At 40.8% G+C, this 25,059-nt stretch overlaps 1 protein-coding gene across 3 annotated transcripts in view; it reads right to left on the bottom strand.

The window, feature by feature from the left end:
• The window catches only part of PDZRN4 (PDZ domain containing ring finger 4), a 218,020-nt gene that overhangs the window by 104,464 nt on the left and 88,497 nt on the right, over window positions 1–25,059 (bottom strand). Inside the window, exon 1 of one of the 3 annotated variants that reach the window (XM_028746973.2) lies at window positions 5,789–6,129. The exons of the other annotated variants lie outside the window; for them this stretch is intronic. Within the exon in view, the coding sequence (XP_028602806.2) occupies window positions 5,789–5,857 (69 nt within the window). The 5' untranslated portion in view covers window positions 5,858–6,129. Of the gene's footprint in view, window positions 1–5,788; window positions 6,130–25,059 lie in introns of those variants that run through there. 3 annotated transcript variants of the gene reach the window in all.

Raw genomic sequence — 25,059 nt, 5'->3', positions numbered from 1 at the left:
GCTCTTTTGGCACAAAGAAACGGCTATAACACGACGAACCTTCCATTGGCCATATTCCAAGGATGGGCAGGGCGAAAGGCTGAACTGAGGAGGAAGTGGGCAAGGTCACAGACAAAACAAATATATGAATAAATAACAGCAGACAGGCATGCATTCAGGTAGGCACACACACAGGTAGGCAGAGATCCTTCTGCCTGATCTTTAAGAATAAAAATAGCATTTCACCCCCACACACCCAAGAGCTGGAGTGGGTGGAAATGCCATTTTAACTCTTAGTGATCAGCACTTCACTTATCTTAGTGCTGTGGGAGTACAGCACTATGAGCAGAGATAAATCTCTGCCTGCTACATTTTACTATCGAAGAGTGGGCAGAGGTTTGTCTCTGATTTCAGTGCTAAGCTGCACAGCTTCAAGATAAGATATTATCCGATCTCGGCTCACAGCACTGTGATGCTTAGCACTAAGATCAGATGTAAGATATCCCTCGTCTCAGCACTTAGACTGGACATAACAGATCTATGCCCCAGATGTCAAGTGACTAACAGGGGGCAGGGTATGATTTTCCCCAAACAGCCTCATGAGGCATGCCAGGTCTGTGCGCCACAGGGTTTCCCACAGCTGACATATAGGATTTCAGGCTCCCAGGTTAGGTGACAAAAAATTCAGAGGCACAAAGTGTTTCTCTACTACCCCACAAGCAAATATCAAGGCAGAACTACATATTACAAGCGGAATTAAAGCAGCATCAGAAAGGGGTAATATTGAGAAGCAAAAGGTCTCAACCGTCGTCTTGCAACCCTGTTACTTCAGCACAAATTGTTCCCAAGTTTCCTTCCTCCAACTGGAGTTACAGATGCACATTTACTCCTGCAAACATTTGTTAAAGGACTTTGGTACAAGAAGCAGCCAGGGTGATTTAAAGTGGAGGAGAACATTCTTCTCATGCTGCTACTGTACTCAAAATCACCACCGCCCAGAGTAACTTTTGTTATGTGTGTATGTGTATGTGTAGAATGTGAAGCTCTAGTCTCATGCTGGCTTGGAATAATTATGCTTAGCTGTCTTCCCACCTGAAAACGGAAGGCACTGTAGTTGCAAAAATTTTTGCAGGACCCTCTGCTGCTACACAATAATGTTGTGCAACCTACTGCCGCTGTTGTCCACCCCATATGTTGTACCCCAATACAGTGGTACCTCGGGTTAAGTACTTAATTCGTTCCGGAGGTCTGTTCTTAACCTGAAACTGTTCTTAACCTGAAGCACCACTTTAGCTAATGGGGCCTCCTGCTGCCGCCGTGCCGACAGAGCACGATTTCTGTTCTCATCCTGAAGCAAAGTTCTTAACCTGAAGCACTATTTCTGGGTTAGTGGAGTCTGTAACCTGAAGCGTATGTAATCTGAAGCGTATGTAACCCGAGGTACCACTGTACTTCTTACTGTTCTCTTCCCTTTATTGCTATGTTCTGTCAGAGAAACACAGTGCAGCTCTACTTTAGCTACATGTATACTTTTGGCTACATTCATTTGGATGAATCTGAATCGAATAGTGAACTGAACACAGTGACAAACATGAAGTGGAATTAGTTCCTTTTTGAACATGCTGATCTATAACTAGTTCCTTTTTCAAATAAACCTTCCAAGCTCTGTATGGCCCTACTCACATCTTGCTTTGGTTCAGTTCTGCCCCACAACCCAATGACTTTCTTTGTGGCTCTATGGCCCTTCATGGAAGAAGTTTATCCACTAATGCTTTGGCATGAGAACAAACAGAGTTAAGCTGTAGCTGCTATAGAGCCATGCAGCAGGTACTTCTCTAGTTAGACAAAACAGCAGCTATAGTAACAGGGGAAAGGCAGAATAATAGGAAAAGGCACCCAGTGCCATGAATGCTGCCTGTACATTCCTGATGAAAAAATGTGTGATTAAAAAGAAGGGTTTCACTTTATGGGAAATGGGACTGATGAACCAGCACAGGCAAGGATGATAGCCAAGGTAGCTAAGAGCCCATACAATACGGGGACGCAGAAGGAGCTGTGGTCTAAACCACCGAGCCTCTTGGACTTGCCGATTGGAAGGTCAGCGGTTCGAATCCTTGCAACGGGGTGAGCTCCCATTGCTCTGTCCCAACTCCTGCCAACCTAGCAGTTCAAAAGCACACCAGTGCAAGTAGATAAATAGGTACCACTGTGGCAGGAAGGTAAACGTGTTTGTGTGAGCTCTGGTTTCCGTCATGGTTTAGTCATGCTGGCCACATGACCCGGAAAGCTGTCTGCGGACAAACACCGACTCCCTTGGCCTGAAAGTGAGATGAGCGCCACAACCCCAGAGTCACCTTTGACTGGACTTAACCATCCAGGGGTCCTTTACCTTTTTACCTTTACCTGGTAGCTAAGAGCCCACACAACAGGGTCAATCCAAGACATAAGGGTTAGGATCAGGCAGCCAGAAACTAGTTGAGAAATCTGTGGGACCTCAGCTTTTAATCTTTTGACATATCACTAACTTTTAGGGTGCTTTGGGCACCCTATCCAAGGTCCCTTGGACAGCCCTGTTTGTGAAAGGGTACAAAATTGTTTGCAGAATGGAAGAAATATATTGGGGTAAGAAAACACAACCCTGCTAGTGAGGCAGTCAAATTACATTCTCCCTCCTGATCAACCACACTTATTGGAAGGTGCGTTTGGGACAAAATGTGAAGAGGGATGTACATTCTGAATGAATTGAGACTAATGCAATTTGGCTAAAAATTATCTGCAACTGGGTTTACTTCCAACCATCTGCCTGGCTTTACTTTCAACGGGATGCATATTTTGAGGCATATTCAAATACACAGCCTCCTCATTGACATTCTCACTCAACTAGGCATGCATAAATGGTATGTGACTAGAGTTAGCTAGATCAGGATGAAAGGCTGGACACACAGCTTTGGTAGACAATGAAACTTCCAATACAGTGTGGCAACATAGAAGTATTTCCACGTTTCCTAGGCAACAGGGGGAACATTTGCTCTCTACTACCATACAGACTGAAAATAATAGGAGTGTTTTCATTTACCTTCAGTGATGTCATAAAAGCAACCAAACCTTACTGGCTATGTGACACCATGATATCATTATGTTCATTACGTGATCCCTGAATGGCTGAAATTGTGCTATGAATTAGACGGAATCCCAGAATTGGCAACATATTAGGGCTGTGGTGCAAAAAAACAAACACAAAGCACCTCTCAGATGGGAGTTTTCTCAACAGGGGTTGAAAAGCAGACTTTTAATCAAATCATAAATTGACCTTTGTGAAAATTCTGCATAATGCTCATTTTGACAACTATGCTCACCACATTTGACCTACTGTCATATTAATGAACTATTTCCAGTTGCAAATTGTTTAGTAAATGCTTATTGTGCATTTCTCACATCAACTTTGAATCCTTATTCCTATTTTATAGATGTAAAACTAAAGGGGGCATCGGTTATCCAAGACCATACTCTATGGCAGAGTTTGGAACTGAATCCAAGTCTTCTAGATACAAGTCCACAGACTTGGACATACAGTTGTAAGAAAGAGAAATGTGGAAAAAACAGAACTGCTTTCTTGCAAATAATACAGCTCACATTAGTCTCATGGCAATATTAGCATTTTTGTTTTTGTATAGCAGAATGGAACATTCTTTTGTGACAGCAGTTGCTAGCGGGGAACACTTCTCTAAAATATGCTTGATCTGACATGTGATCATAGAGCTGCATATATACTGGAGCAAAAACAGAAACTAACTCAAAGATCCACATAGTAGCAGCTAGAAAAAGGCATAACACTACAGTACTGCTTTCTTTAAAAGCCTTTATCAGTGACATTTTCCCCACAATCCAGAACGCAAAAAGCTGGAGGTTTGCCTGTATACTGTTCTCCTGGAAGACTCACACAGATTCTTCCAGGGATTATACCTTATCAGGTAAATACCAGGGTTAAAGTGAAAGTGGTAATTCATTTCCCTCCTCTGTCATTTCTTTATCATGAAAGCTGCAACCTCTGGCAGAGGAGGAAACAAACAAGTAAGAGGATGAATACCTCTGGAATCCCCTAACAAAGGCAGACACTTTTGCATGCTTAAAAAGCTTTAGTATTCAGTGTCAACTTCAAGCAAATTTCACAAAAATGTACTTAACATATCCCCTAGCTCCAATGTAGTTAAGATATTCCTTATGAAATTCAGACGGAGGCTTGATCTGTTTTCTTATAGCATGGTCTGGCTTCTTTGATCTGCAGTACTGTAATCTACTGAGCTATTTACATTTTGTATTTTTTAAAGGTCTCTTTGGCTACTTGCAGTTGGAAGGAAGGAGGGTGGGAGGAGAGAAGTAGCGCTACTTTTCTATTCCCTATCTTGCAACTGTCAGGGAAAAAAGCAATGATGGAATTACTTCTAAACTGAAGGAAAGTGTTCCACCTAGAGTCCATTTTCTGAGCTGAAAGCAACTGACAGGTTATCTGCCTTCGGATGCTATTTTTAGTATTTGGGAAGTACTTGATTCTTTGTGGGGGGAAGATGGTGTTAAAAAGAAGCAGAGCTATTGTCCCTGGTTATAATTGACAATGTTAATCTTCTTTTTCCCCTCCATGGTGATAAAAAAGTCATTTTTTTATTTAATTAATGCAGGGGATCGTTTTGGAAACTGGCTAATGAGGCTCTGATCACATTACCATGAAAATGTGCATTAACTCTGCAACTGAGGAGGATGTTTCATGTGCAGAGAATCCACTTTGTAATTAGTCCACTGTGAAATGAATCACGTCAGGAAGAATTTGAAGGGGGGGAAATAGAAGAAAAACAGTAGGCAATGGGTACTTAGTCACTGCTGTGCCAACAGACCACCAACATTCTACACTGTTTTGTCCTCAATCCTTAGCTCGTCATCTACAGCGCAGTCAAAAACTGGAAGTGTTCAGACCTCTGTCAACAGTGACATGCCAAAGCATGGGAAAATTACAAAGAGGAAGAGAACAGATGCTGAGGCACTAAACTTTCATCTGCCAGATCTCCAGAGCAAAAGCCAAATCAAAATGAAATCCACACAATTCAAACCTGGTTGCAATAGGACTTGTGCAAAATTACAGGCTAATAGGGTAACATTTATTTCCTTCATCTCTCCCTTCTTATTCTAATTGCACAACAAGCCCGTGTTATCGGATTACAGAAATATTCCTGCTGTTGGGACACAGACTTAAGTAAGGACATGATAAATCAAGCTCTCTGACTAATATTGAGGAACAGTACAAAGGACAGAGTAACGACCGATAAAAGCATCCTTTAAAACCAGGCAGCTCAACCCCTGTTCAAAACGAGAGAAAGAAAAATAGCTCTGATAATTTACTGTTAAACAAAACAGTCATTTCTAATTAAAAAGAGCTATCTCTATAGCCTTGGTAGCACATGCTAAGCCATAAAACTTCCTCCAGTAAACTTCTTGAAAACACTTGAGACCCAAGTGCTGGCAAATCCTACCTGTTAAATCCTAACAGCTGCAAAAGTGTCATCTGTGTAACTGATAGAAAATCCACTTACCAAATCTAAAGATGCACATTACGATATGGTTCAATGATAACGCATGTCTCTGGCTGAGAATTTGGCAAAAAAAGATGTACAGCAATTTTTAAAAGAAACACACAGGGAGCCAAATATGCAATCACACACACACCAAAACACAAAATCAACACCCCCTCATTTTCACCAAGTGCTTTGCAAACAGCACAAAATTACAGAGCTTCTTACAAAAAACCTTCTGCACTCACCTGGGAAACTTCATAAAGCAGTTTGTAGTGTTCCTCCCTCTTTTGAAAACTGCACAAATTGCAACCCATTCTAGTAAGAAATAATGAAAGAGCAAGGCTTCTAATTTCCCAAGGACTGAGAGGCAAATGCACTGACAGGGAAGCACCCTCCAGACTTGACTACTGTTTTTCATCAGTCTCTCCGGTGCAGGAACACAGACACGCCACTGTTAGCTGGAAAGCACAAGCCAGGGTAGTGTGTGTAAGCAGCAGCATGCTCCTCTTCTTCTTCTTCCCCAAGTATCTTACACTCACGTATACACACAGACATACACAGAGTTTCATCTCAGTTCGCAGCAACACTCCCCCCTGTCTCTGCATCAGTGCACATGACTACACAGATTCCAGCTCATGAATATTAATAGAGCCTCATTGATTATTTATGACAGAACGTGTTAGCAGGGAGGGGTGTCATCGCTGCCGCTGATAACAGATGAATATTTACTAATTAAGAAGCAAATGTACTGTGGTTAAACAAAATACACGTGCCGCTAACACTTTTGTTTATTAAAGGTGGAGCTCGTAAGGGGTACCTTTTTCAAACAACAGCAACAACATTTGCCCTTTACCTTTAGGATCAAAGGGATAATATGCATGAGTAGTAATTTTGGGGGAAACATTTTTGGGTTAGGACAGCTCTCCAGCGTGGGCAATACAATTATGGCACTTGTTTTCAAGTACATGTTTATTATCCCCCCCCCCCAACTCAATGGGAAAAAATGGTTATTTTTCTTAACAGCTGAACCAAGCAAGACAGAAAAAAGAAAATAAATCCAGATGGTTGTACTACATTCTTTATTTGCGTAGTACTATCAGATCTGCCAAAATACTAAAATTAGAAGGAAGTGTGTTCTAACATTCTGCAATACATAGATGTACCACTTCTAGCATTTATAACTCACTTGCTAGTGAAGAGCTCAATGTCCTCTTCTATTTATTTTAATTCACCCTGCATATATGTGTATCAAACATGCACATATATAATAGTACATATATCCAAATATTGTACCATTATCTCCAGTACATTCATTTGGAAGCAGCACCCATTGATTTTAGTGGAATGTACTTCTATCAATCTGAAAGATTGCACGGTCACCTGTAAAAGCGCCTATGGAAACTTGTCTTCCATGGATGGTTTGCTCGCCTGGATGCAGAGCTGCATGCGAATTATGAGGGGGAGGAATCCCATCAACACTTTTGCAATTCAGTGGTATAAATGCTATTGTGTCACATGTGCATCACTGCTAAGATAGCTGATACTGCCACCTTCGATCAGCTGTATGGATTTGAGAGATGGCCTTGTAAGCACCTTCTTTCCTTCTGTCTTCAACAGGTGATCAATGAGGGCCAGCTTAGCCTAGCGGTTACTTCGACTCAACATTTGGAGACTCTCTAATTGCTTAACGGCAGTTTGATACCCCGCAGGCGCCGTCTGGTCTTTTAAAAAAAACAACAAAAAAAAAACAGGTGATCAATGCAGTTAAAAGCTGGTTTGGGGGGGGGGTTGTTGTTTTTTTAAAGAAAAATCTGTTCGCTAGTAGTGAAGATCTTTGGACTGGGCCCAACAGAGATGTAATGGCGGTGCAGAAATGGGGTGGGGGTGGGGGAAATAACCTGAAAGTCAATTTCTGCTGAAATCAATGCGGCTTCCTTACATGCAACTTTAAAAAAAAGAATTGGGGTGCTAGATAAATAACTCTCCTAATTAATTTGCACAATGGGGCATAAATTTTTGAATAACCAGGGATGGAAATATAACTTTAATGTGAACATGAATTAAAGTAATTATGTATATGATCTTTATTTTTAAATATTAAAAAGCTTCTGTAAGAGCTTGCCACAAAGCCTAATTTTGCCATTTGTCAATTAGCTTTTTATAGCTCTATGGTTCTCTCTATTCGCATAAAAACAAGGACACATTTAAATGAAACTTAGATCTTTAAAAAAGTGCAAATTCCTCACATTTAAATCCAATCCCAATGTCATATGTTATACAGAATGCAGCTTATACTTCTTAAAAAATAAACTCACATCATGGTAAAAATCTGGTCCTTTTCCATGACTTCTTTTGTTTAAAACCAGTGCTATCTGACACATTCACTAATTAAATATAGCTGGCTCTTGTTCTGAAAAGTCTTAAACTTAATGGGATGCCAGGTGGACTCTGGTGCAAAAAAATAATTACTTTATAGCCAATGAAATCAGTCAAGTTAATCTTGACATTGGCTCCTAATATGCTTAATTGATAAAGTACTGCAGGGTTTTTGTTTTGTTTTTTTCCCAAAAAGTGCTTTGTAAAATGTGTGGGTTTTTTAAAAAAATCAATACTAGGAAATGATCCTAATGAGTACTAATTGTTAACAAATTGGCTTTGCATCTAGCAGCACCTCAAACACCACCAATGCAGCATGGAAAGCAGACCCACAGCCATACACTGCTTATCATTCCTTTCCCTTGAGATGTAATAATCCGATTTTCTGGGCCTTGATTTTAACCTAACTGGCTGGATCAAAGCCAGGGAGGGCAACCTATTTAGAAACAGCTTCACTGGTGTCAATGTGGCATCACGGGTGTCAATATGGCACATGTAAGTACCGCTATACAAATAATAAATGAACCTGTGCCCAGCTAAAAATGAAATTTTACTTGCTCAATAAATAAACTTAAAAGTTCATAGAAGTAACTGCATATTTTAGGTATGTATGTGCCAAACCATGCAAGATGGGAACTGTGCCAGCTCTAAGCGTCAAGAATAAAATATGAAATTTCCCTGTGGGCCACATGTTCCCAAAGAAGGGTTGCCCCATAATCTTTATTTTAAGGAACGTGTAGATAGAACATCACAGTCCAATAGAGCATGATTGGTCATAGGAAGGAACTTTTTGAATGCCACAGGCACAACTGACACTGAGTGCAGGGCCAAAGCTCACACAGAGAAAGTCCGCTCACCTGGACTGTGGGCAGCAATTACGGTGCAGCTCACCTCCATCGCTAGGGCTCCTTTCCCTGCTTCCAATGGCTGGTGGTTGAAGCTGTGGCCTCTCCCACCAGCTGGCGGGGTGGGAGCAGTTTTTAATTTAGAAATTGACCCATCATGGGTGGGCTCAGGAGGCTGGCACAGTTGAGATGGAGCTGAATGAAGAATCCTGCAGGGTCTTCATTCTGGTCTGCTTCCCAGGCATAAATTAGGCCCGCCACTGAGATGTTTCTGTCCATACACCCAGAAGGGGATGAGAGGCCACAGCACTCCTCAAGGCAGTGAGTATAATGGGCTGCTCCTATTTGATGTATGTCACAGGGCAATCCTATCCCAGGATCAACTCCCAGGTTAGCAGTCAGCAGGCAAGCTGACTGATTCTGGAAACACCCAATGCCGGAGCCAAAAGTCACATCTGTAATCCATAAATTTGTGGCTTATTGCAATCCAAAAGGTTGTCCTGAGATTCCTTTCCTTGTGCTATCATGAAACCCCAGTGGCAGGCTCACTGTGCCTGGGCACACAACTGTGCTTAACTTACAACAGCTGTTCCCATTCTCTTATTTATTTGTACAGTGGTACCTCGGGTTACAGAGGCTTCAGGTTACAGAGGCTTCAGGTTACAGACTCCGCTAACCCAGAAATAGTACCTTGGGTTAAGAACCTTGCTTCAGGATGAGAACAGAAATCGCACGGTGGCAGCAGGAGGCCCCATTAGCTAAAGTGGTACCTCAGGTTAAGAACAGTTTCAGGTTAAGAACGGACCCCCAGAACGAATTAAGTTCTTAACCCGAGGTACCACTGTATAGCACTCTTCAATTAAAAATGTCCACAATTATTTATAACCCCCACAAAAAATACCAATGTAACAGTTAGCAACAATATAAGGTAGTTCTGAAAACTATCACGGCAGGATTTAAAAAAACCCACAAAAACCAGCAAATATTAAGAGCTTCAGAAAAGAAACAAACATGACACTTAGCAGGTATTAGGATAGGTACCAAGTGAAACTGCATTTTGTGCTAGATGCAGGTTTTGACTAGGCATCAGAAACATAATGTGCAGTGCAGCAATCCAATATTGTGGTTATCAGAGCACAAATTACTGTGGCCAGCTTATCCCTGCCTGGATAGGCTGCCTACTATGACCTTGAAATAGTGAAGGGCACTCCATGCCACTAGGGCCACTTGTGGTGCCAAGAGACAACAGTAGATCCAGAAAGACCCCAAAACTACAGGCCCACTCATTCAGAGGGAGTGTGACCCCCATTGGCACCATTTACTTATACTATTTTTTTCCTCCTCTAATGCTTGAAATATTACTTGGAATATAAACCACGGGGGCATAGAACTTACTTGTGCTACTACCACTAATAACTTCCTCCTCCCCGCCCTCCATGGGTTGAATCCAACTAAGTTCTGTTCAGAGCAGACCAACTGAAATGGGACCAAGTTAGTCATGTCCATACCTGTCAACGTTTCCCTTTTTAAAGGGAAATTCCCTTATTCTGAAAAAGATTCCTCGCAAGAAAAGTGAAAAGTTGACAGCTATGGTCATGTCCACTAATTTCAATGGGTCATATGACTAGCACTGGATGTAACCCAATTATTTCACTCTGTTTTCATTATGTCTGTACCTGTTTCATTTGAGCTGCTTCCAACTTCACAAATCTCTTACCAATAAAACACATGTTCGGGAAAGATACTATAAACTTTCCATAGATCCATGTGTACACAATATGGAAATTTGCAGCTGGTTGGGGCTACCTAATTTGCGCATTTCATGAATATGGAAAACACAACCGATACGTGTTGGGACTACCTTGGGTTGTCCTCCATGGAAATGCTTTTCATGCAGGAATTTTGTCACGTAGGGATGAAATTTGTTATGTAGGAATACTTCCTGTAGGCATCTGATGAGCCACTGTGAGAACAGAATGCTAGACGGAGCTTTGGCTTGATGCAGCATGACTTTTCTTACGTTTTGTTCTTATGTTCTTAAGCGGCCTTTCAATTCTGACATATGTGCTCCATTCATTTATCTACCCTTGGCTTATACAAAGCAGAGGTTTTGTTTTCTATTTACAGATGTCTAATCGGCTGAGGATCCAAGTCTGAGAAAAATTATTTCTTAAAGAAAAACATTGTATGATATTCTGAGGTTCATCAAAGATGCTGTATTCATTACATGTCTGCTCAAAGCTACTAACCCACTTATGTAAGGATGCAAACACTGAGGCGTATCATAATTGGATTAAAGATTACATTGAAAATACTGCATTTTAACAAGTCCTTTCCTTTCCTTTTACAAAAGATATTAAAACACAATCAACCACTTTGTATTCAATATGCAATTCGAAGAGGAATGAATTATTCAACAAGCTTCCTGATTGAGCAATTTCTTCTCTACGTCACCTCTAATGTGATGTCACCTCAAAGGTCCATCAAAGCACAGAGGCAAACTAAGAACCAGCTAAGGAAAGCACTAAAACTCCTGACGGATAAAATTTAATTGCTTTTTTAATGCAGAAAGTGGTTTTAACCCCAACAAAAAAAGTGAATTTCTTATGTACTAAGCAGCAGTGGCTTATTCTGTCATGTTTGCAGTCAAAATGATGAGGGGGCTTGTACTTCTTGAATAATTCTGACTATGTTTTATTACACTGTATATCTTGAACACATTTACTCCTGTAGAAACACTGTCATTGTTCAGCCCAATCTTTCGAAGGCTTACTTGGAAGTCCCGTTTCTTTTATACAGTATAACCAATTGTTTATGAGACCAGGTTTTAACCTCCTGATTTACGTGTGGCCATTATTTAATTGCCTTCAAAATCTGATATATTTCATATTTCAACTCTTTTTTTTCAAAAAAAAACCTGATAGCAAATATTTTTTTAAAAAGATTGCTACTTCCATAAATATTAAAACAGATTTTTTTGAAATTTTGATGCCACTCTTTTGAAGTATAATGCTTTTAACTGAAGTCTTAACTGAGCTATGTACACTTTTGTTCAAATAGGCAATTAATTATTACATGTGGCCTCAAATGAAGAGACATGGATGAACGCACCTGTTTGTTTATAGAAAGGGTACTACTGCATGCCTCACTCTTATACAATCACCTGGTTTGCACGTTAAAGGTAAAGGTACCCCTGCCTGTACGGGCCAGTCGTGACCGACTCTAGGGTTGTGTCCTCATCTCACTTAAGAGGCCGGGAGCCGGCGCCGTCCAAAGACACTTCCGGGTCACATGGCCAGCGTGACGAAGCTGCCCTGACGAGCCAGCACCAGTGCCGCACACAGAAACACCATTTACCTTCCCGCTATGAACTGCTAGGTGGGCAGGAGCTGGGACCGAACAACGGGAGCTCACCCCGCCACGGGGATTCGAACCGCCGACCTTACGATCAGCAAGTCCTAGGCACTGAGGTTTTACCCACAGCGCCACCCGCGTCCCACAGTTTGCACGTTATAGTCATCCAAACCATGGGTTAGCATGAATGTGCAGGCTTCTGAGGAGGAGACCATGACCACTTTGATCTTCCCTGGGGTTTTGGGGCAGCAGCTAAGCCATGATTTGGCTTAGTGTACCATCTGACCTGGGATCACAGTCTCTCCTCTTTAACCATGATCTTTAGCTAAGGTACATCCTAGGGTTCACTTAGGGTGAAGGAGGAAAGGCCTTAACAACACTCTAAAGCAAATTTTGTCTTAGCTGGCATCCCACACTGACCAAAATAGAAATGGCTGCAAATCCATGGTGCTTAAATACAAGAGTATATCATTAAATTATAAATGGAATTATGATCATTTCTGACTGTAGGCTGGAACATGATTATATACAGACTTCTATGTATTCAGATCTAGAGAAAAGGCATGTGGAGAGGAAAAAAATGGTTTTAAACACAGTGCTTTTGATAGCGGGCTGCCTCAGCTTGGGAACTGGACAACATTGTGCTTCATTTTGTATCTGTGGTAAATCCTTGCTTTACTTCATATTCTAAAGCTTCATATGACCTGGCAATGAACTATAATGGGAAATCAACAAATGTCCACAGCTTTTTCCTTTTCTGACAGAAGTTGATGGCATTTGCCAGCTTCATACTCTGTTCTGAAGGGATGACACCCCTAATGTTTCAGATATATAGTCTGAGATGTTAGACACAAAGAGCAGTTAGAAAATATGCTTAAAAATAGGATGCAAGAGGTTGGATTTTAGGAAATTTTTGGTCTGGATAGAAATAAGGGAATGTCATATAAGCAGAGTGCAACCAACAACAACTCGACAAGCCTCTGTGAGTGTTGCTGCTAAAAGAAAGTCAACTGGCAAAGATGAGTGAAAGCAGTGAAAGAGTTTCTGATACGTCAATTTAATTTCTCTCCTATTGTGACTGGAGTGCTCCTTCTAAAACCAATCCTTGCCTGGGTGCTACCAGTGCTGTCCCTCTCTACCTCCCCCATGGCTGGCATTTTCCTTTTATGGAGAGCTTATGGGAGGTTAAAAAATGTGTCAAACCTGACTTGCAAAAGGAAATAAGGCAACCACAGAAGGCAGGTCTGAAGCTTTGGAACCAGCCTGCTTCAGTCTGGATAGGGTTGCCTTGATTTCGAGGGAATCCAAGTTATCTCCAAAGCAGGCTGCTTTGCCTCAGAACTGGTGCTTCATCCAAAGTTAGTTCAAAGTCCTAACAGAGATTTCAATAAGCAGCTTATCTTTCATATTTACCTTTTACAAACATCTTCACATTATGCAGATATTATGCAGCTCTGTTCAGATGAGCACTTTTAGAAGTGGGGGAGTATCTCAGATATAATATTGAAGCAACCAATTTTCTCTTTAAGGGGCACCTCTGTATGGATAACTGCGAGCCATGAACTCTTGACTTCTCTGCTGAGAAACTAGATCACTATTCTCTGCATTTTGGCCACTGACGACAATGTGAGCACATCTCGAGCAATGATGTACTTATTCCAGCCCTCCTTAATACTAGCTAAAGTGCCAACCAATGGCTATGGCCAGTTTAGCAACCAATGTACAATAGCATATTGTATGGTACCATTATCTATCTATCTATCTATCTATCTATCTATCTATCTATCTATCTATCTATCTATATCTAAAAAGCTTCCCAGCTGGCTACTAAAAACCTTCAGGAGCAGGACAACTGAAAAGGGACCCATCCAGTTATACAAGATGAAAAACGATAAACTTCCAAACAGCTTAAATACTAAAGACTCAGAAACAAGCCCAAACTTTAAGCAGGTTACACAGAGCAGACCCTGGAAGCTTAGGATTATGTGGCAAAGGTTTCTTTGTGCATGCAGAGACATGTATGTGCTTTCAAACAGATAATCCCACAGTATGAATAATCCAAAGTGTTTTTTGCCAGACGCCTTCTTTATGGCCTTTGGCTTCCTAATGTGGCCACAGCCCTGAGGATTTTTATTTTTATTTTACATTGTCTGGGGTGTGTGTGCTTTATATAGGTGATTGTGAAATTACATTTTTAAAAATTAGCGTTAGTAATCATAACAATTGTAACTGAAATCTACAAAAGAAATTGGCACTGGAAGAATGATAATTCATTTTGATGACATCATAAAAGCCTTATAGCTAATTTTTAATAATAATAATTATTTATTTCTTTCATTTCTATCCTGTCTTTCTCCCACTGCAGGGCCCAAGGTGGCCCACAAGGTGAATTAAAAACAGATACAGCTAAATGAAACCTACCAATAAATTATAAATAGATGTGTGTATTTCAAAAAATTAAGTAAATTATATTAAAACCAGCACTGAAGCAAAACAACTTGAAACACTGCAATGGATTTCCTTAGCGTGAAAGTTCCAAACTGTCTCTGAGAGGCAAGCGGGAGAGTGGAGGGCGGTTAACAAAACGTAATTTGCTTGCCAAAATATAGGAACACCAAGGACACTGCCAATTCTTTGAGAGCCTTCAATAGACACCAAGTGTAAGAGCATTTTAAGACATGCCCTTCCTCTTAGATACACCAACACTACTGCCAACTCTTTGAGAGGCTTCAGCAGACACTCATATTTCAACACAAACAGTCTAGATCTCGGGTTAAAGGGAAATAAAAACATTCTGTTCTTTCATGCCTGGTTATGACTTTTTGTCACTTTAAAACTAATATGACACGGTATATAGGGCTGCAAGACAAAATTCGGTTTCCAGCTAATAACTGAATAGGATGATGGATGGATGAGAGGCACAGTGCAATACAGCGGAGAGGAACTGTGCAAACAGTTTAAGTGTCTTGACAGCTGGCTAGTTTGATTTAAAATTACAATTTGAACGGAAATCAACTCTTATTTCTTGATGGTCATTAAAAAAGAATTATGTGTGCCATTCATTTTGTTGTCGTCAACAAAAACATCCTGCAATGATCAAAGACTAATCTATCTCCTTCTACAAAACCCTCACAGCAGTAAAGGCTTGCTTCGTACACTATGTGGTTTCCCCCCTCAAAACCCTCATCACTGCCAGTGCACCTGCTTTCCAGAAGATCATTAGGTATAAATCCCAATGTACTCCAATCAACCTTGCTTTAGTTACCCTGCCGTCTGCTCTAGAAGAAAATTAATGTTATTAGACTCTTTTTCCCTCTTTCAAGATTGGCTGGTGTTTGGTTACTGTGCCAGCTGTCTAAGAGGTGCTGAGGTCTGTTCTACACTGACCCATCTTATTGTCTGGGCATCGCCCAAGTCCCAACATGCGAGCACTAAAACCGCAACTAAAGCCTGCACCAGCTGTTTAACTATTGTACAGGTACTTAGAGGGATTACAGCATTCTAAACCACAAGCTTGGCAGCGGATACTCAGCCATCAAAGAAGAGCTATGCTGGCTCTTCTCACTAAGGAGCATCATCAGCCTGGGATTCAGCTTGCAGTTTTAAAAGAGTGAAGCTGGGGCAAACGTACACAGAAAGCAGAAAAAGTCGTAAGAAAGAAGAATTCACGTGGAGCCTCATAGGCTACAAATGGTGAAATCCCAATTGAAAAATACTTTTTGCTTTAATTAGAATTTCCCGTGAAAAGCAGAAATTAGCATAGCAAAGTTTGCTTCATCTCTGAACCAAACAGTAGAGCATGAATCTCTCTTCTCTCCTACTGAAACAAAGCCTTGTTGAGTTCAGAAGGAGGAACTTGTTACAGTCCAGTACTTCTAAGGCCAGCCATTTGCCAACGGTTGATTTCAGAGAGCAGAAGTTTGATTCATATCTACACCATATCTTGGGCATCCCGCCACCAAACTAACTTTTTCTCTTCAGCACTTCTGCCTCCAGCTCAAGGTTACTGCAATAATACTTCTTCTGTTTGCCATCTTTGTATTCTGCAATGAAATTGCTTCCTTTCATACACTGTTACGGACAAAATATAGCCACCAGGAAATACAGTAATCAAACTCAGACACCGAATACAAAGGATGATAACAGAAGGCTTATTAAAACTCTCCATCAATTATTTTTGGATTTTTGGGATTTTCAACTTTTAAAATACAAACTCGAAAGTAATGTAAAGAAGCCTGAAGGAAGAATTGTTGCCAGTCTAGGAATTTACAAAGGCTACAATACATGCTACAATAAACATATTGAGTTTATTTCAGTATTGCATTTCCATTAACAACAAAAGTAGAACAAATACCGAAACAATTTATGTGGGATGCTAGTCATTTCAAATTTAGACATCTTACAACGGATACTGTCTGCCCAAAGATTTTCCCTGTTGATTTCAAGAAATTCTTCAGTTAAAAAGAGTTTTTACACTTATTCTCCAGTGTCTCTCTGTTGTCAATACCATTCATAAATAAATATGAGTCATAGCTTAGAAAAGAAGCAAGCCAAGAAAAGAGGAAATTCTCTCAGAGAGCCCTCTTTGAAATTCCATGTTGACTGTTCTTATTGAATTATGTTAGGGGGAAACTCATATATAGATAGGCAGGCAGGTGAAACTCTTTTTGTTGTTGTTGTTGCCTTTCTAGGCAACAAAATGCTATAGCGCCAATGCAAAATGCAAGTTTGAGATGGTATTCTCATAACAAGGAAACTACTACCGCAATAGTTATAAGCACCTGCTGACAGTGCTATTGTATTTTTAAAACTGATCTTATCATGGATTAATATGTTGGGGGCTTTGGGGCCAAAAAGCAGTACATGAACATAAAAAGCACAACATAACATAGGAATATGAAAGAACCCCTCATTTGACCATCCTTCTTTCCCCCACAAAAAAACCTTACCATGTCAGAAAGAAGCCAAATTTATCTCTGTCTAAAAAGTGTGTGTGTGTGTGTGTGTGTGTGTAGTGGATTCACAATAGAGCTGCACATATATAGCTTACTGAAATGGAGGAGGGGAAGTTCACCAAATTGGGGAAGGGCTGTAAGTTCAGTTTGGGTCATGTGAGACAAAAATATTTTGGGAGGGTGGGATTTAGTTATAAGAGAATAAAAACTCAGAAATGTGTATGCCACAGTTTTATATGTTTTATATGTAAAAGTAGAACTAAAATTGCATAAGCAGTTTATAAATTATATTTAAAAGGTTCTGTAGTTTCCAGAGTCTTTCCTTTGTTTGTACAGACTTGGAGGAGGAGGAAGGACCAGAAAATTCAAACGGAAGAGGATCATTCCTCCACACGCACCCCACTTGCCAAAAGGGAATTCATTACATGTTAACCAACTAAGCTGAATCGGCTTGATTGCCAATGTGTTCTTTCTTTCTTTCTTTCTTTCTTTCTTTCTTTCTTTCTTTCTTTCTTTCTTTCTTGGGGTGTGGCGCTTATCTTGCTTCAGGCCGAGGAAGCCGGCTTTTGTCCACAGACAGCTTTCCATGTCATGTGGCCAGCATGACTAAACCGCTACTGGCGCACGGAGGACCGTGATGAGTGCCAGAACGCATGGAAACACCATATACCTTCCTGCCACAGCGGTACCTATTTATCTACTTGCACTGGCGTGCTTTCGAACTGCTAGGTTGGCAGGAGCTGGGACGGAGCAATGGGAGCTCACTCCATTGTGCGGATTTGAACTGCTGACCTTCCAATCAGCAAGCCCAAGAGCCTCAGTGGTTTAGACCACTGCGCCACCCACGTCCCCTTGGAGTTATATACGGTATATCAGCCTAACTCAATGATAACAAAATCTGTACTATAAATCCTATCATGTGGGACAAATCTGCCAAGATCTTGATCATCAAGACAAATTAACAGTCAAACGTATATAGTATATGTAGCATATACTATATACAAGATATATTAGCACTAACAAAACAGGGTGTAGCGGTGTTAGGGCTGCTGTGTCAAACAATGCATTTTCAAACAATATTTGGGGGTGCGTGAAATGAGCCCCTGAAAATAAAGATCCAAAGAAGTCTAGCATTCTGAAGAACAGCTTCCTATTATTATCCCCCCCCCCTTTGCTGGCCATTGCTCCATGCATTTTTTGCAGCTTACCTTTGGCCCAATAATTGCACCCAGACCAAACCTGGACACCAATTAAAGCACGGCTAACAAATCTGAATCTTCTATAGTACTTAAAGCATTTGAACTGGTTCATTTTAAAACCATTTTCAGTCTATTGTGTTGCCACATTAGAGAACACTCTATACATTGAATCATTTACTTTATGGAAGAATAAAACACTAAAGACTGGCCTTTCCTTCCAACAATGAGTACTAACTAAATCACTAACTCATAATTAAGAGGAAGCGTAACTTTCCAAAATCCTGAAAAATACACCTCTCTCGAGATTTGGGTAAGATGCAAATTTGCTTAAAAGCATGTGATTAACTGATTGAAAGGCAGATGATTAATCAACTAAAACATATTTAATTGGTTGGTGGCCCTGGTTAATAGAGGAGGAAGAAAGGGGACCAGATGGGATGATAGAAGTGAAGAGAAATGGGTCTGGGGCATGAAGAAAGGAACGTGGGAAATGGTGCAATGACTGAGGGGCTGAGGAGGATGAGGTGCTGGAGAGAAGAGTAATGAAGTAGTTGTGATGAGGACAAGAATGAGGAGGCTGAGGGAGGGAAATGGGATGAGAGAGCCCAGACAAACTGTGGGAGGGGGGAGAAAATATGTGAGGAAATGAAGTAAATCACCAAGGTGAAATATAGCAAAATTATAGCATATACTGCCCAGAGTGAGGCCTGCCATTTGCTTGACATCTCTCCTACTTCCACTCCAGGAAAGTAGAAGAACCAGAAATTGTACTCAGTCTTGGTGGGCTACCATACATGGCTAGGGGGTTTGGTGGGTTGCAAGATGTACAGGCCTTGAACAACTGGAGAGAAAGAACAAGCTCAAGGGTACAAGGCATGCCAACAGCCTAATCCTAGTGAAGACTTCGTGACAGGTCCTCAGGAGGACATCTGGTCATTGAATGCTCAGCAGTTAATCTTTCCAGGATACTCATGGTTTTAAAAACAAGCCTGGAACAGCTGTGTGTCTATTGTGCCGCAGAGCACAAATAAGCCAGAATAACTCTGTCACAGGTTTAATTGATTTTTTTTGTCTTTCATGCCACTTCAGAAGTCATCCTGATCAATGCTACTTCACACTCTCCCGTCCAAGTTTTACTGCTCTAGGCTCTGACTAAAAATAGATTCATCAGACAAACACCAAGGGAGGCAATAATATATCTTGTGCAGAACACTGGGGCTGTCACATTACAACTCCCCTCTTTCCCCTCTTCTGTTGCATTGAGCGAGGGGAAGAGGGAAGCTGGATTCATGGTTTTGAAAGAAGCACTAGTGGTGGAAATGGATGTTGTGTATTTATCCACTCATATTAAGTATGGAACAGGCAGGCTCTGTGCGTGCTCCCTGTAGTGCTTTTGCAAATTTGTTTCCCTTCCATCTTCCAGCAGATGACAGAAAGTAGCAGTTACTAACAAATGCTGTTTGGGGGTGAGGAGCACAAGATCTAAACAATAAATAATATACGTCTCTATATTTCTCAGTATTCATATACCTCCCTGCACACCTTGACAAAGGTAAATATCATTATCCCCGGAAGACAACAGGGGAAGTAATGAAGGTGCTGGAACCTAAAGATCAACATGCTTTTGTGATAGCCTGCAATGCAGTCAATTGCAGCAAAATTTATACCAGCCTATTACACCAAACAAAAAAAATTCAGAGCCATTTCTTCGAGTTTGAGAAAGGGGAAAGGGGCAATTGGTATACAACACATCTTCACTTCTACTTGCGTGGCAACAAACATATGGCTATTTACTTGCAAAACCTTATGATCATTCTACTTGTCAATGTTAAGACCGCCACAAGGATTTAAGCACACAGGCAGCATCAGAAGAAAAAATTTAAAAGCATCACCAACAACATAGTTTGAAAATGAAACACATACAATCTGAGCATCAGAGCTGGGAAAAGAAACCCTGTTTAATTAATAGTCCTGGACAAATAAAAAGATCTTCTGGTGCCAGAAGGACATCAGCATCATGGTCAGGCTAATCATTCTGGGGAAGGCACTCTATAACCTGAGCACCACAACAGGAATGGCCCTTTCCCCATCACCCTCACAAAAACCCTGCGGAATAAACTGAGCTGGAAGAGAGCAACTGGCTCAAAGGTCAGCCAGTGAGCTTCTCGGGTGAGTGGGAATTTGAACCCAACTCTCCTTGCTCTGTTGTCTAACATTACATCACACTGGCTCAGTTTAAGCATCACATATACCCTTACATATATGCCACCAGGAGAAACTCATCTTATTACAAAAAATACTCAGCTGAAATCAGATCTAAGGCTCAGCCTAGATATGACACGAGAGCTCTGTGTTTGGAGCTCATGATATGATTTTCTACCTCACAAAGCAAACACGTGGAAGTGTAAATTTGGATACAATTTCCATACTTTTATCTCCTTGCTCACACTGCTATTAGCCAAGGAGAAGAATACAAGCTTGGTGTAAGAGCTTAATTCTGTATATTTTTCTGTCTTCGGCTAATGCAAGCTAAATCATGGAATCAGCAGAGTGACAAAATACTAAGGCGCACTTCCCACATGCTATGGTCCCAATGCAAAATGACCTCATCATGTCGGTCTTTTGAGGAAGTAAAACCAAAGCTTGCATACTGCATCTTGTTTGTGTCCAGTTTTGTCTGAGCGTGAGGCTTACGATAGAAGCAGAGAGCAGACAGGAGGAACAGGACCTTGGACAGCTCCAAAAAACCCTGCTAAATCATCTTCAGCCACAGAAGATTAGGTCTATACATGGAGCTCCTGAAGCGTTATGTAGATTGGCCAGACATGCAATGTGGTAGGCTATGTCTCCCTGGAGGCAACCAGCTGGATGGTTATAGGGCCCTCACATGGCATTTAGTCTGACTTTTGCAAGGCTGCAAAGATAGAGGGACTAGAGACAGCTCATCTTTTGAGACAGAGAACAGTGGTAGAGCTTTGTCCACCATCTGAGAGGGCCCTGAACAAGGCACATGTGGTTCTCTCTCCCCTCCCCCAATGATGTAGCCTGAATCTGGTTCTCATCAGAGTCCTCTGCCACACACTGCAAGCTCCTTGGGCCATGATGCCTTGACCCCAAGTTGCACATAAAATCTAAGGCCAATAATGAAATGGTCCAACCAGAAGGTTGTTGTTCATGACTTTATTGATCATGTAACCTCTGTCACCCACAGGCCTACACTGATGGCTTCCAAGAAAAAAATAGGATGGGAAGTTCTGTGACCGAACTTAATTTTACAAAAAGTGATTTCTGAAGTGCCCTTCTATTTATAATTCCTCTCCTCAGGGGAAAATGAGGCATAGAAATGAGGGAAGAAAGGAATTCCTTTAAAAAAATCTTGGGAGACACAAATGATGTGATCCTACTGAATAACTCCTGTAAGATGAAAATTCCCCCTTGCACCTAAAAAATAAAATAAAAATTATAGCATCCCTATAATTTCTCACTTGGAAAATCTTTCATTCTGACCTGCTGTCAATTCCAGTTCTTTCCTGGCTGAGTAAATCTCCCAAACCTTGCTTCATATATTCAGTTCCTATTGAGCTCAAAATGCTGTGAAATGAATTCTCAACCTTCGTAAGTCTTCAAATTGCAAACCCAAATGGGACAGCTATTAAATGAAGCATGCAAACGAGTATTACTTCAACAACAAAAAATATTGTTTCTGGCAGCACCTCTTAAGGTTCCATCAACAGGCGGCTCTGCACCGACTCAGGTTATGGCTTTTTTGTGGTGGCACCCCGTTTATGAAATTTCCTCCTTTTTCGAGTTATGGCTGTGTCCCTCACCTCACTGATCTTTCAGCATCACCTTGAAACCTATCTTTTCACACAGACATTCGTGGAAGGACTGTAAGCCTAGGCAGGACTATTTATATGCTTGCTGCCAAATTGTTTTAATGTTTATTTATTTAACAGGATTTATATATCATTGTAAAATCCTCTAAGCAGTTTACATATGCTTTAATCTTCTTTAATTTAATGTCAGCATTGTTTAACTTTTGCCATTTGTACACCACCCTGAGATCAAACAGCATGAAGGATGGTCAAAAAGTACCATTATTATTATTATTATTATTATTATTATTATTTTGAAGCTGAATTCCAGTACCTCCTGAGCAATACAGCCTGTATGGCACAGTGTAAGGTGAAATCAGCACTATACCTCGCAAATCAATATTTGCCTACTCGAGAAAAGGGATAGGAAAAAGCTTGACCTTAGAGCAGAGTTCAAGAGGAGTCAATTAATTGTTTTGTTTGCTTATGTTAATTGCCTTAATATAACATTACAAAACTACTAATTTTCAAAATCATTGAATGTTCTGAAGTACTACTTTAATTTTATAAGGTTTCTGCATTCTCTCATGCAGAATTTTGAATAATGATTGCACCACTCAACATACTGCTTAACTCAGATTTAGAATCCTGGCAAAAAAAAAAAAAGTTCACACTGTTATCATAGGATACTGGGAATTAAGATATACCTGATGAGTGCCAATTTGGAAATGATCACTTTGCTTTTGCACTTGAAAGACTGATTTCAAATGCATAATTCCAGTAAAAATACTTAGCTTATCTCTGTGAAATAAGTACTCCACACAGTCTACCTTAAATAATTCCCATTTTAGTTTACAGTGCTTTGGAAAAAAAATCTTCCTTTGTGAAAATATTACCAGCTCATGTTTTCCTCTAAACATCTAAGGACTGCCAAGACAATTACAAAATTATACTTGCCTGGGTAGTTAACCAAGAGCTCCATCACGAAAAACCATATGAATAAACTCCTGACTCCTGTGAAATAACTGTTTGTAAAGTCACTGGGTGCATGTTTTAGGAATTTTAATTACAGTTATGATTGCTTTACATTCAAAACACAACATTCAGGTAATACAGCCTTTATGATGATAAGCAGTTTAATTAGCAAGGTAAGATAAGACAAAAATGCCTTTTAAAGTTATTGAATTTGTTCATGCTGGTCATGTGATAACTTTAGCACACAGTTTCCCTTGGTAGTCTAAAAATGTGAAATGCTAATTCTTCCTCAACCTTTGTTTCCATACACTGTAACAACTGCTTTTTATGCCAATGGGTTCGCTCCCTGTTGTGTGTGTCAACACCACACTTATAATTAGATTGCAAATCTCAGTCTGTCTTTAATCTTTTTGCCAGTCCAAACAAATAAGTTCTGCTTCACACACCTCCACTGGCAGAACAGTGCAAGACAAGACGCAAATGTTGCATTCTGCCAATAGTGTGCTTACCCCTTTCAAACAAACTGTCTCAGAGGATAGCCATTGATTTCCTCGTTATTATGAACATGAAATTATTGAATGACAGATGATAGAGTGTTAGGTCCTACAAGTATATTCCCAAATGAGTTATCTAGCCAACGTTGTCATAGCAACAGTGCTGTTTGACAGAGCTTATATGACAAAGAACTCTCTTCTCAGGACTGCTACAAAACAACACAGTCCTTTTTTTTGTTTTTGTTTTGTTTACTTTGTGCCCAAATCTGCAAATGGTGGAGCAGGGGCACTAAATGGTGGAGAAGAGCGCCTGAACATAGCCTATCTAAACTAGAGGCAATGGGTGGTTGCAGGTCAGTAAGCTTTCCAACAGAGGGCTATGCTCAAAAGTGGACAACTGTACTATTAACCAAGCTTGTTAATTCCCCAAAGTTAAATTAAAATATCAGACAGCACTGAGTCTACAGGGAATACATGTTGTGCACTGCAATACACAACTGACAGAAGAATTGGCAGGCAATGATCACATGTCACCCGTCACTTGCACCATGATGCATTAGTTAAGTCCCTGCACACATTGCAAATGTGCCACAGGGACAACTTCTCATTCAGCCTGCACTCTGCATTAGCCAGCAAGAAGGTGCTTGTATATATGTATTGTTGTATGCCAACCCAATCTCTGAGTGGTGCAAGAGTCCAGGTGTTCCAGACACTTACCCAGGGTTTGGTTTCCTTGGAATGGGGGGGGGGGCAGCGGACACTGCGGTGTATTTAGGATATACTGTTTCTTTACACATCTATACAACCTGAGCCTACGATGGAGGGGATCACAGCATTAACACCTCAAGAGGGTCTTGTTTTCCCCAGAGCCACAGCCTTAGATTCAAACAGGAATCAGGCATAGCTCTGTCTCTCACAACTGCCCAGCCTGCAGCTTCTAGCTCTCTCTTACACACAGCTCTCAGCTCTGCCCTTTGTCTTTCTAGCTACCAGTGAGCTGAGAGAGGGAGGCCCACTCATTTGTGTTCTGGCACAGAGCCACTTCGTTTGTTCCCTTTGTTGCTTAGAGGGCCATCAGCAAAAACTTATCCGGCTTTTCCAACAATCTGAATGCTTGCTTAGATTTTAACCCTTGCTGGATCCAGGGATTAGAAGGGACTCGGACATACAGCCTACCGCTCGCCTTAAACTCACAACAGTATTTGTGACTCTGCAATTCTTGTTTTCATGCAATGTATGTAAGGAACTTGGGAACTCATTGGATGAAGGGCCCAATAAATATGGCATCAGAATAATGTACTGTTATTCCTTTAAGACATACAACTGAATCTGCCCCAAAGTTCCACCCTATCTACCTCCACAGATATAGCTAGGGGCCTCCACAACAGACCTGGCTCCCCACTGGTGGCGTTCTTCCGTGATACAGGCACCTCCATCATTTTCTAATCTCCCCAGGCAACAGATTTGGGGGGGTCAGGATTCCTCTGTAAATTTTAAAGATAA

The sequence above is a fragment of the Podarcis muralis genome, chromosome 10 (assembly GCF_964188315.1).
Source record: "Podarcis muralis chromosome 10, rPodMur119.hap1.1, whole genome shotgun sequence".
In the NCBI taxonomy this organism is placed as follows: domain Eukaryota; kingdom Metazoa; phylum Chordata; class Lepidosauria; order Squamata; family Lacertidae; genus Podarcis; species Podarcis muralis.
Note: the sequence above shows the minus strand (reverse complement) of the source record. Positions and strands in the feature narration are given on the sequence as shown.